Genomic DNA, 13,230 nt, shown 5'->3' with positions numbered 1-13,230 from the left:
TGATGATGTATTGTGCTATAAGGATTGAAGATGGTGGGTAGGAGAGTAAGAACAATATACCCACTTTCATTCTAGGGGCAAGATCATGTATATTGTGACACTGATTCGCTGAAACACAACCATCACTTTTCAAGTACATTACAGAATTTTCATCAATCAAATTTTTAAATTTTCAAGTAGAAAAAAGTGATTCCAAAATATATTCCGATCAATTTAAATATTCAAAAAGTTCAGTCCCCATTCAGAAACAGATAAATAGTATATTTATTAAATGAGTTAAGACAAACTTTACAAATAGACAAATAATAAAAGGCTCAGTGGCTAAAAGAGATGGTAAGCATCATTTGAAAGAAATCAACACCATCACGGTATCTCAGTTGGCTTATACGTGTAAAAAGAAATGTTCAAAGAGCAAGTTCACAGAAATGAAGCCAGTTTTTTTTCTTATAAACAAATCTCTATTTCTTAGTTCAAAACTGACATCTGTTATGAAAATTACCATATCACATATTTGTAAGATGACAAGGAGTAACTCATCTTCAAAGTGCAAGTAAGTCTATTTACAACCACAAAAAAGGCAATGATGAGAAAGGATTTTTTAAAAAATATACAAAGATTAAAAACATTTGGGATGCAAAATTAAACAATTTTTTGGTAGCATAAAAGAGAGAAAGTGATTGAATTACAGATGCTGATTTCAACTATACATACTATGTAATGGGATCCAAGATCTTTAACAGCTTGCTTGCATTTTCCCCCCTACTTACATAAATCTCTGGAAATTTCTTGTAGAAATTACAGTGTCTCAAAGAGAGAAATACACACTAAGCATGTCTTGCTACTATTTCATGGATTCCGTAAGACCCATTTATGGATTAGAGTTGGTGTAAAGCCATTGCCTTTAGTTGAAAAATGAATACTGTAAAAGCTCAATACAAATCCTCCAAAGCACATGCACTTCTAAGTCTTTTGGTAATTACATTCATATTTAAGCATAGCCAAAATAAAAAAGAAAACAAAGTATTTCCCTTTTCTCTATTCTCTATGCCTTGTAGGCTCTCCAGTTGATAGGGTCAATTTTTAGAGTTGAAAGGGTTCTTCGAGATAGTCTAGTCCACCACCCTCATTCAGGATTAGTGATTTTTCCCAAGGTCATGCAGCACATTAATGGCAAAACCAAGACTAGAAACCAGGTCTTGACTCCTAGCCTGGTATGCTTTCCAGCATATCATGCTACCTCTTTTTACAGTATGATTTGCGATAAATACCTGATGAATAAACGTACAATTACAAATGCTCACAGAGCCAATGTGTTTCTAAGACTTGCAGAGGATTACTGTAAAGGACTAATGGAGAGAAAAAGATTTTCCCCCACCCACCAAAAATATCAAGCACCATCAACTAAATGTTTCTTTACTGGGTCAGATGTTGTAGCAGTTCTCGTAAACTTTATGTCAGCCTGAGGATTGTGTATCTGGTGAAATCTGGGCCCTAATACAATGCCAGTTCCTAAAAAGTAAAGACAGAAGCAAAAAAGAGGAGAAAGAAGACAACAGAAAGAAAAGATCCACGAAATACAATTAGCTTAGAAATGGGCATTCCAGCATATGTTTAATTATCATATCTAAATATGTATATATATTTTAGGACCTTTTTCACCTTTTCATGTAATCTCATTTTACCTAATCTGTTATTTGGCCACTTAAGAATTAGAATAAATGTATCAAAGACAATGATGATCTTTTTTTTTTTTTAAACTGTGAGACTATTTTAGACAAACTAAATTCAATGAAGAATATGTTGAAGGGTGAATTGCAGTCATTTTCTTAATCTGGTTCTATTAGATTATCACCATTGAATTAAAGCGGTACTTCATGGGGCTGTTACCATCTTGAAACTCATTCCAGTTGTGGTGAAAGAGAACAGACTGATGCACCATACATGCGGAATTGAGTAAAGAAGCTGAAATGCCTTTTAAAAAAACATTGCCGTGAATTTATTTAATAAAAGGGCAGATTTATTTATGTTTACAAACAAGTTTCAAAAACAAAAGGAAAACATGTATGCTTCTATTTATTAACCTTTTTCAAAATACCAACAGCCCTCATGCTGTATGAAGGTTTCTATGGATTTATTAGAAAAATCAATACAGTTCACTCACAGTTCACCAAGACGTCACTGACCTAACATGTTTAGACAAAAAAAAAAAAAGGACTAAGGTTCTCTTGTAGTTAGATAGCTTAATTTAATTTGATTTGCCTGAAACAATAAAAGCATTTCAAGCATCTTTCATTATGCAGTTGATGTCCTGCATTAAACAATCTACTAAATTCTGAACAAAAGGTTATTAGCAAGTTTTCAAAAATTTTAAAAATTAAACAGTTCTTTCAAAACCATTAAGTAGTAAATGTATTTAAGAAACTAATCAGGACAGATGCCATAGCTTTATTAGAACACCACTGCTCATGTTTTTTTTTTGTTGTTGTTTTCTTTTGTTTTTTGTTTGTTTTTTTAAACAAAGCATTAGTGTTACCTATTTGGCTATTAGTATTAGCAATTTATCTACAATATTTAACAAGTTAAACTGTAGGCAAAAATTTAGTACAGTTTCAATAGAAACACCTTTTTTTTTTTTTTCCTGAAAATAGAGCAGTATTTGAAGGACTAATTTTTCTCTGCATCAGTTATAAGGAAGCTTCCCGTCTATGAACAGGAACAAAAAAAGTATCTACAAACCTTGTAAACAGATCTGTATCATTTATAAACATAAATAATCCAAATTATTAACAGCCAACTGCGGAAATTAAAGTATCAATTCTATGAACCAGGGCTCTTTGCTTGTCCACCTTGACTCCCCCCCGCCTCTCCCACCAGGACTGAGATCACCTAAAGCTCTGCTAATATACTGTTCCGGACCATTCCTAAGTACTACTGATGTCCACAGGTCACCTCACGCTGAGCTACTGTTTCTCTGTCAGTTCATTCCCCCCCGCCCCCAAAAAGCACCCTCAGTCTGGCAGAAAGCTTTGCATTTTTTTTTAAAAAAATAAATCTACATTCGTACAAGTGTGTCTTCTGTTGAAGTCCAAAGACAAGAACAGTATCTTGTCCGTCACAATAGGTGAAAAGACCCAGTTTCAATTTGCTTCTTTACAATGCAGCTAGTGTGTTAACATTCAGCTTACAATCAGAGTGATGTTTCCAAACTATGTAGTGGGCTTCCTGGGGATGAAGAGGTAGCAGACTTGTTCATTTCTCTTGTAAGGTAAACCCCACTGTCAACAGCATTGTTGTTTTTGTTGGGAGAGGGCGGAGGGCTGGAGTTACGTTTTGTAGGAGCATCGTCTTCAGCATCAGTGTCATCAATAAGGGGGATATGAGGCTCTGAACCTTCTATCCTAAACTCAGGATGTGTCATAAAGTTGTGAATCGAACTTCTGGATTCTGGTTTTTCTAACCCTTCATATAAAGAACTACGAAATGCATTCACCACTCGAATCTGCAAATATCAGAAAACAGAAAAATGTCAGTACATTGTTAGCTTAACTGAAAGAGGGTGCATTTATGAGTTTGAATCCACAAACAGCTAGGTATGAGTGAATCAGATTTGCATGTAATGCAGTGGAACTTGCAATACACTGTAAAAAAATGAATATTTTAGTAGGACACTACACAACAACAAAACCACATACTCTAAGAATTAAGAGATAGAGAATTCGAAGTAATACTAAGGAAATCTCCTTGTCACTGGCTAAAATTTAATAGCCATTTTATAGGATTTTCTTTTCCCTAAGAAACAAAATCAAACAAGAAACAAAACAAAAACTTAACCATACACAGGCTGTAGCTGATTTTTAAAAATAAAAAGTGTAATTTCGAAAACAATTCAAATAAGTTAAACAAAGTCAGGCACAGAGGGTTATTATTTGTCATGCTAGGAGTTAGGGTGTCACCAACTATGAAAAAGCCAAGCAAATATAAGCTCAATGCCACAATGAACTCACATCTACCCCACTATTCCCATGGGGTATAAAATAAAAATAAGGACAAAGCCCAAATAAATATCTATAAAATGCAATTAAACAGCTATAAATAGTTGAGTATATGCCATATGTCTATAAAGTGTTACAGTGTCTTTCTCTATAATAGATGAAAACTTAAATCAATTTACATACTAATGTTCACTGGAAAAAACAGACTTAAAACAAAAACAGACACTCTCTGGGATTCTTCTGTGAAATAGTTCCCAAGGAGAAGACACAAAGTTTTCTAATATTTTTGCCTCTAAACATATAACCTAACAATCCAAACTCCTTCTCAGAAGTCTGCTGTATGGATGAAAAGAGATTAATGGGCAAATTAACTAAAAAAATACCACTGCACACACTGACATTAAGACTCATTAACCCAGTATAATACAGACTTTTTTAAAAAAGTGGACAAAATCCAAATAGTTGAACATCTACTGTATATCAATTTAAATATAGTGTTTGCTTTTACTTTGACTCTAATAAATCTTGTTTAACAACATCATTTACTCAAAGAGAGGCAACTGACAATGACATTCCATATAAAAAAATGTAGTCACCAAAATCATCTCATGAAACAATAAAAAAATTAGTAAATTTCTTCAGTAGACAATTGAATGTATCATTTTCATTTAAATGTATTAACAACACCACCTCACAGTTATCATTTGTGTATGTGTGGTGAGAACAGTTAGGATTCTACCTCTTAGCAAGTTTTAATTATACAGTATTGTATAGTCACCATGTTATACATTAGATCCCATTTCTGAGAATTTACCCGGAGGAACAAAAATCAGAATCTTGAGAAAATACCTGTACTTTTCTATGTTCCTTGCTGCATTACATATAATAGTCAAGATATGGACACAACTTAAATGCCCACCAACAGATGAACGGATAAAAGAAAATGTGGTCTATCACACAATGGAAGGTTATGCAGACATAAAAAGAAGCTCGTTCACTCAGCCCTTTACACAGGGAAAGAGTACAGCATGGCTGATGAAGACAGATAGATGCCTGGGTGTGAAATCCAGCTCCGCCACTCGCTAGCTGAGGAACCCTAGGCGAACAGATCTCCTCAACTATAAAATGGAAAATAACCACAGATAATAACAGAGGTTGTTCCGGGAGGTTAAATTAGTTTGGACATATACAGACTCAGAACAGTGTTAGCTCCCAAGTTATCAACAGCAGGACTTCTCCAACATCGTTGTGCACAAGAGGCACCTGGTGACCTTGCTAAAAGGCAGATTCTGACTCAGGAGGGAGGGGCCTAAGCTCCCAGAGGACAACGAAGCTTCTCCTCCTACTCCTCTGTAACCCACACTTGTGGTGCTACTTCATCATATGCTAGTTTATAATTCTATTCAACTTCTGTGTTTATACTTTAGTCCCTCCATTTGACAGACTATTAGCAGCAAATACATTTCCAATTTTCTTTATTGTTCTTGTGCCCCATTTAGAGATGTAAAGTGTTTTACAAATGGTGTGTAAACAAAGCTCACTAAATATATTATTACAATCACTCATTTAGTTTGTGTGTGTGTGTGTGTGTGTGAAATCTTACAAATCTTAGGATTTTATATGTGCACATTGAACAAGTACCTCAACTGTCCTAATAAATATACTATGCAGTTAAAAAAGCAAAAAAAAAATCTCCTCAAAAACAGTAGACACAGAAAACACAAATGGAAGGATCAGCCAGCAGAACTGGTGGGTGAGGAGAACTGTTCAAGATGACCCTGACTTGGCTACTTATTTGGCTTGGTTGCTGACAATGCTGCTAACAGAGCTGGAGGAACAGTTAAAATCTCTGTGTCATTTTTGACCAGTCTGGGTTGGGGGGAATAGTAAATTAAGGGGAAATAAATCAATTTCTGGAACATGTTAAATTTGGGAAGCTGCAGAACAACCAAATGAAAATATCCAGAGCTCTAGAGGAAGGTACGAACAAGCTTAAGTGAGGAACCTGGGAGTCAGCAGCGCTCTAAGTGGGGCAGAGTATGGTGCTCGCTTCTGCAGCACGTATACTGAGATGGGCAGTGTGTGCGCACGCAGCACGTATACTGAGACGGGCAGTGTGTGTGCGCTCGCAGCACGTATACTGAGACGGGCAGTGTGTGCGTGCACGCAGCACGTATACTGAGACGGGCAGTGTGTGTGCGCATGCAGCACGTATACTGAGACGGGCAGTGTGTGCGCACGCAGCACGTATACTGAGATGGGCAGTGTATGCGCGCACGCAGCACGTATACTGAGACGGGCAGTGTGTGCGCACGCAGCACGTATACTGAGACGGGCAGTGTGTGCGTGCACGCAGCACGTATACTGAGACGGGCAGTGTGTGCGCTCGCAGCACGTATACTGAGACGGGCAGTGTGTGCGCACGCAGCACGTATACTGAGACGGGCAGTGTGTGTGCGCACGCAGCACGTATACTGAGACGGGCAGTGTGTGTGCGCTCGCAGCACGTATACTGAGACGGGCAGTGTGTGCGTGCACGCAGCACGTATACTGAGACGGGCAGTGTGTGCGCACGCAGCACGTATACTGAGATGGGCAGTGTGTGCGTATGCAGCACTTACAGTAAGATGGGCAGTGTGTGTGTGCATGCAGCATGTATACTAAGATGGGCAGTGTGTGTGTGCACATAATTGAACACACATCTGTTGCAGGTAAGGTTAGATTCCTTTTTACCAAACTTTTCAATTTTGGTTAACATTTCTTTTATTTCTGAAAGAATTTACTAAGTTATCTGAGAACATCAGAGCATGAAAGCTTACTCTGACATCCTTTTTTCTAACCACTTTCACAGATGCTGAAGCTGAGCGACTGAGATGACGGTGGCTGACTTGTCATGTCACTCCTAACCACTATCGATATGTCTTGGAACCCAGTCTCCTAGATCCCCAATTTGGTTCTTTTGAAGTCAGTTAAAGAGAACACTGACTTTCTAGCTAATGTCACTAGAACAAAACACTTCCTAAGATGAAGGTGAATGCTGTCTTCCTCCGACTCTGCTCCTTAGCCACTTGATGACAGGGCCTGGAAGGACAGCTCAGAACTGCCCCAAAGCAACAGGATTTCAAGGAACAGTTCTCATATTAGATACACACAATAACATCTAGATGAACCAGGGGACATGGAACCAGATGTTTTATTTTCTACTCATAAAGAACATAAATGAAAAGCATTCTGGATGTAAGGCATGACATCCAGCTAACCTACGCCACCGTGGTCTCTATTACCTTCTACTTGTACAATTCTACAGCACAGCACTGATTCTTAGTGACGGAGAAGTGCGAACCCGTGCACAGTACTTTAGATAGGAAACTGTTTTCAAACTGAAAATAATTCAGTTTAAGCAGAAAAATAAGTAGTAACTTTAACTGCCATTCTTGATAATCCAAACCTTACTGTTTATTTTATCCGGTCTTTTAACAATTCCTTTAATATTTATTGAGACCTACAATGTACAACATAATTATAACTACTAAAATTATTAAAATTAAAAAATCTAATAATCCTTACATCAAGAAAAAACTTTTTAAAAGTAAATTCAGATAAAAACATTGTACAAAAGCATATATGGTAAAAAAAAAAATCAGTGATTACCATAATCATACAGTAATTTTAAGAAAATAAAATGATTATTAGTTTACATTAAATACATTAATTGTAATAAATAAAAACCATGTATCCTGTTAAACCACCCATTTTTATAGCAACAATCCTAACTTTTGATAGCAGAAAAGAGTAACAATATTATTGCCAAAAACATCACACACAAGGTTAGCTCTAAAGTCTGAGACTATTTTAGTCACTAGTTGATGTTATCTTATCTTCCACAACAGACTGCCCATTTCTGAGATTTATACTCATCATTACTTTGACTATGTGCAGCACTAATAGAGACTGCAATGGTAAAACAAAAGGTACAATGCAACAAGAAAATTCTAGTTATTTTCCAAAGTTGGGCATTTGCACATTAAATTTTCTCAAAGTAAGACTCACTTTGTATATGTGTAATGTTTTACTTATCTGGAATAGATTGGCAAACATTTTCTATAAAGGACGAGAGTAAGTATAACTTTTGTGAGCCGTATGTAACAACTCTGCAGTGTAGTGCAAAAACTACACAGATGAAATCTTAAATGACTGAGATGACTCTGTTCTAATAAAAAACTATTTTCAAGAACAGGCAACAGGCCAGTGTGGCCCACATTCGCCTAGACCAGACTTTCTCTCCACTTCTCCTTTCCAGGAGGCTTAACAATTGAGTCAGCAAAAGAATTTACTAATGCAGAAGACTGACAATAGAATGATATACTTTATAAATAAAAATAATAAAAAAAAACTGCAGAATGTTTTTCTCTAGAAATATTTAGGAGTAAAATCTGACTAAAAATGAGGGAGAAAAGATCTCTCAACAGCTGTTTCAAGCCAGTGTGTGACACAGTCAAAATGGATGATTATTTCCTCCATTTAGCAGAGCAAAGATTCCAAATAACAGTCACAGAAGTTTGACATCCACAGATAGCTCTAAGACTATTTATTCTATATTAAGACAGAAGCCAGTGAGGATACCAAACCTTTCATTACATATATTAACACTAATAATGAATTCTATATATTGGCTGAGGTCCTGTACTTACCTACCACCCGAGACAAGGCTTTTCCAGTAAGATTGAAAGAAACTTATGGTAACAGCAATATAATTACTGCAACCCTTAGTGTACAATGGTAATTTCATCAACAGACTATACATCAGCCCTCAACACCTCCTAAGGTTCCAAGAATGCAGACTACAAAATAAAGAAATAAACATCTCATACCCTGATGAAGCAACAACTACAAAGCTGCCCTTGTTCCTCTGAGGTTTACCTCGATCATCCTGGCCACATGAGCCCAGCAACTCAAGAGGTCTCATGCATACCTGTGCATCAGAAAAGAGCCAGGGGCAGGTGTGGGTGGGCAGTTTTAAAACAAAGTTGGTGACTGATCTGATATTTAATATAAGGCCTGAAACACAATTATACAAAGAAATATAAATGTGGTATACCTAAAGTCATGTGATACCCCTCCAAATAAAAAAATAAGTCAATTATTTAAAATTTTGCTGAAATTAAAATAATAGAATACATGACACCCAGGAGATAAACTTGTCAGAAAAGTTTAACAGGAAGCTAATCATGAGGAAACAAAATAATTCAGAATGCAGGATACTTTATAAGACACTGGCCTGGATTCTTCAAAAAAGTTAATGTCCTGAAAAATAAAGGCAGAAAAAATGGATCTAGATTAAAGGAGCATCAGGAGCCCTAACATACACTGGCAATGATCCTATCTTGAATTCCGGCTCAAAAAAACTATGAAGGACATTTGGAGGACAACTGGAGAAATTTGAATATGGACTGTACATTAGATAAAATGGCATTATTGTTAAATTTTCTGGATATGATAATACAGTATGACTATATAGGAGACTTCTTATTCTTAAGAGACATGCACTGAAGTATTCAAGAGATGAATGTCATGACACCTGCCCCTTTCAATGGCTCAAGTATATATTTATACATAGCTAAATATTAAAGCAGATATAATAAAATATTAAGAAGTGGTAAATCCACATAAAGGGTATTTCTCATGTATTAATATTTCAACTTATCTATATGAAATTTTTCAAGTTAAAATTTTTAAGTGTAGGCAGAGGCTTTCAGGACAAAGTCTCATTTTAGATCCTTCCTATAGGATATAAACTGGTCCTTACTGTCCAGTCCAGCCTCGTACCTCCTTACATTTCATTACTCTGAGTACCAAACTCTGTCACTGAAGCCTGCTTTCTCCAACAGAGCGATTTCTATCAAGAACCAGCCTGAGAGTCATTTCCCTCAGGTCATTTCTCCTGACTTCCCAGGTACACTAAGGAGCCTGTTATTATATTGTGTTCCCTTACCATGTAGTAATTTTTTGTTCGTTTTCCCTACTAGACTGTAATGTCATGAAGGTCCAGTATGGTCTTGGCATATGGTAGCTTTCCACACATGAAGCACGAATAGTAGGAGATGAAGGGATGAGTCGTAATAAGACTTTAAGAGCCAGGAATAATGTGAAGTCCACAGATACAGGGAGGGAGGGAGGGATGCAACTGACACTGGCTGTCCCAGGCATTAAGCCAGGCGACTTACATTTGCCATTCCATTCAGGAAGGCAGTGTTAGGGCAATTTTCAAAAGAAAGCTCCCTATCTGTCCATGTATGTAAATTTAACACAGGGACAGTCAGTCCTTAGTGCACATCTGCTCTTTGCTCTACAACACGCTGCCTCTGAGTATTAGCCACGGACAAGTCTTTTAAGCTCCAAGTCAGTTTTCACAGTAAAATGGGGAATAGTTCCTGTTCTGCTTGTTTTACAACACTGTCAAAAATGACAAATAAAAATGACTTCAGCGAACAATGAACAAAAAGGCACTGAATAAACAGTCCTTCACACAACATTGTTTTCTCTCTCAACTCATCCTCTCTGCGGCTTCCCAAGGTTCCTCTGTCCTTACCCAGGTAAAGCCCAAACGGCAAAGACAGGTCTCTGCCCAAATACAAGATTAACCTGAAGTATCTCAGCTGACTTAGTGGGGGGTGGGGTGGGTGGGCTTTTATCTGGAGTGCCTCTAACAGACTGAGAATCCACTGAAAAGTACAGACTCTGATTTACAAAAAAGATTATAAGGCTTTTGGGGAGTTTGCCGTTTACTAAAAACCTGTACGGAAATTTGTTACTCTAGTCATCAGTGAATGGAAAGTATGACATAAAATGGTTTAAATAATTAACAGTGTACTCTCCCTACTTCTTTGGAAAACTTAGAGTAATAGACTCTTCCTTATCCAGGATACAATTGTAAATTAAATTGATTATACAAATTACAAATAAAAACCCCCATAAATACCACAGAACTATGAAGCTTATCCAGAAACCGCCCCTTCTCAAAAAGAAAAAAAATTCAAAACATAGTCTAGGCCAGCGGTTCTCAACCTGTGGGTCGCGATCCCAGCGGGGTTGCCTAAAGCCATCGGAAAATACATAATGCATATCAGGTATTTACATTCCGAATCATAACTGTAGCAAAATTACAGTTATGAAGTAGCCACCAAAATTATTTTTTGGTTTGGGGTCACCACAACATGAGGAACTGTATTGTGGGGTCACGGCATTAGAAAGGTTGAGAACCACTGGTCCAGGCTAAGAAAGAGAACAAATGGCGCATACTGAGAACTTACACTTACTTCCCAACCTCGGCAAGACACAAGTCAGAATGCTACAATCATTTTTAGCTTTAAAAATACTGTTTCTTGGTTCTGTTAGATCACTTTCAAATCACATGCTTCTGGGCACCATGCAATGCAATCATTTTTAAAGGCATATACTCAAACATTTATAGTGGTTTCATAAATTCTGAGCTACAATTTTATTCCCCATATTAACAGTCATTGAGTTAGCCTAGAGACAAGCTCACAGGTTTCATATCTAATCTTTGGTTGCAATTGTTTCCACCTGTTATCTAACCCTCTAAGAAATAAAACAACAACAATGACAACACTTTGAGGTCTCAATCCACTTTACGAAAAGAAAGCTTTATGAGAAAAGCCTGAACAATGAATTTAAACATTAAGGAGAAAATGAGAAACGTTAGGTGTGTGAAGTAGGAAATGTTAATTTCATGCACTTAGGAACACACACTCACACCCCACAGTAGTAGAAGCAGTAGAAGAGGAAAACACTACATGTGTAGGGGTAGAAATATTTGTTACATCATGATGCTGGCTGGCGATGGAGGGTTGCCGCCTTAGAGCCCCCTGAATGGAACTTCCACTCTGGAAAGCATTCACTACATCCATCTGCAAGGAATCAGAGATTATGACAGCTTGCTCAGCAAGAGAGAGAGAACAAGAGAAAGGACCATTCCATCTACCAACATATAAAAAGTAAAGAAAAAAGGCACTTTTTACAGAGCAGATAAAATAGGCAAGAGTAGTATTTTGTGATGGGGCGGGGGAAGCTAGGAAAAAAGGAGCTTAGGGGCATATAGGCACATTCTTTCATGATCAGTTAAAACCTTCACTCATTCCAGCTACCAGTATTATTTTTCAAAAGATTAAGTTTTGTGGGTTGGGAAAGCTAGAAAGGAAGTGAAGGAGTGCATTCAAACCTCCTCCCCAGGTCCCCAGTCCTCAGCTGGCTCCTGTTCCCATCACCTCTCCTACCTCTCTCCAGACCCATACCTGTGTTTGGATTCTGTTCAGACCTCTAAACCACAAGATCTGGCCACGCCGCAACTCCCGCTCAGCGTGATCAATCTCTTCCACGTCCTCTGCTAACTCCTCCTCGGGTATTTCTTCCTTTTGTGTTCCATGACCAGCTTCTTTTAGGAATTTTAAACGGCTAGTTGGAATTGTTGAAATAAGCTATAACACAGGGGAAAGAACTTGAAGTAAATCATATCAAGTACCATTAAGCTGATCAACTTCAGTATAAAGGGTATGAAAAGGTGCAAGTGTAACCAACCATCCTTGCCAACAGAGCAGCTGGGATTCTGTCCATCATAGGCTTTCTTTCTCAGAACAAAAAATAGTTATCTCTTCACTATCCACAAGATTTCAGTTGGAAGAGTAAAAAAGTTTTACCGAATGAAAATAATCTAATCACATTTTTCATACTTCATTTAGGACATTTAAAACAGTATATTATAAAACCATGCTTTGACATATATAATTACTTAAACTCATGTTTATTTCAAATACAGTAAAAAAGGCAGGTCGTCTTACTGGATGCAAAACAAGTTTGCATTTCATTAGTGCTGTAAGAATTCAATGAGAAAAAAAATACCCAAATTCCCCAAATCTTCAAGGTTAAACTAAAAGTAGTGTTTTGTTTAATAAATATATTTACTTTTATAAATGAAACTATGTAAAATTGGATTAACAACGACTGGTAGTGACACCAAACAGGAACAAATATCCCAGGAAACTGAAAGGATACAAAAACCACAAACATATCTATTAAGTAATAAAAGTTCAGTCATTCCTTAAGGAAGTCGGGCTGATGGGGGGAAACGAGCATGCAGTCAGAATCAGATCTGCTGAGTTAGAACTTCTAGTCCAACCACCTCATTTCATAGAGTTCATGTGAAACAGGCTCAGAGACACAA

At 37.1% G+C, this 13,230-nt stretch overlaps 1 protein-coding gene across 4 annotated transcripts in view; it reads right to left on the bottom strand.

The window, feature by feature from the left end:
- Positions 1–246: 246 nt before the first annotated feature.
- The window catches only part of ATP2B1 (ATPase plasma membrane Ca2+ transporting 1), a 135,046-nt gene continuing 122,062 nt past the window's right edge, over positions 247–13,230 (bottom strand). For 3 of the 4 annotated variants that reach the window (XM_066257768.1, XM_066257769.1, XM_066257770.1), the window contains exons 20-22: positions 12,305–12,487; positions 11,834–11,920; positions 247–3,499 (exon numbers count right to left, since the gene is read on the bottom strand). In XM_066257768.1, coding sequence (XP_066113865.1) covers positions 3,188–3,499; positions 11,834–11,920; positions 12,305–12,487 — 582 coding nt within the window. In that variant the 3' untranslated portion in view covers positions 247–3,187. The remainder of the gene's footprint in view (positions 3,500–11,833; positions 11,921–12,304; positions 12,488–13,230) is intronic. The other variant, XM_066257771.1, reaches the window with a different exon arrangement.

This window comes from Saccopteryx bilineata, chromosome 2, assembly GCF_036850765.1.
Source record: "Saccopteryx bilineata isolate mSacBil1 chromosome 2, mSacBil1_pri_phased_curated, whole genome shotgun sequence".
NCBI lineage: Eukaryota > Metazoa > Chordata > Mammalia > Chiroptera > Emballonuridae > Saccopteryx > Saccopteryx bilineata.
Note: the sequence above shows the minus strand (reverse complement) of the source record. Positions and strands in the feature narration are given on the sequence as shown.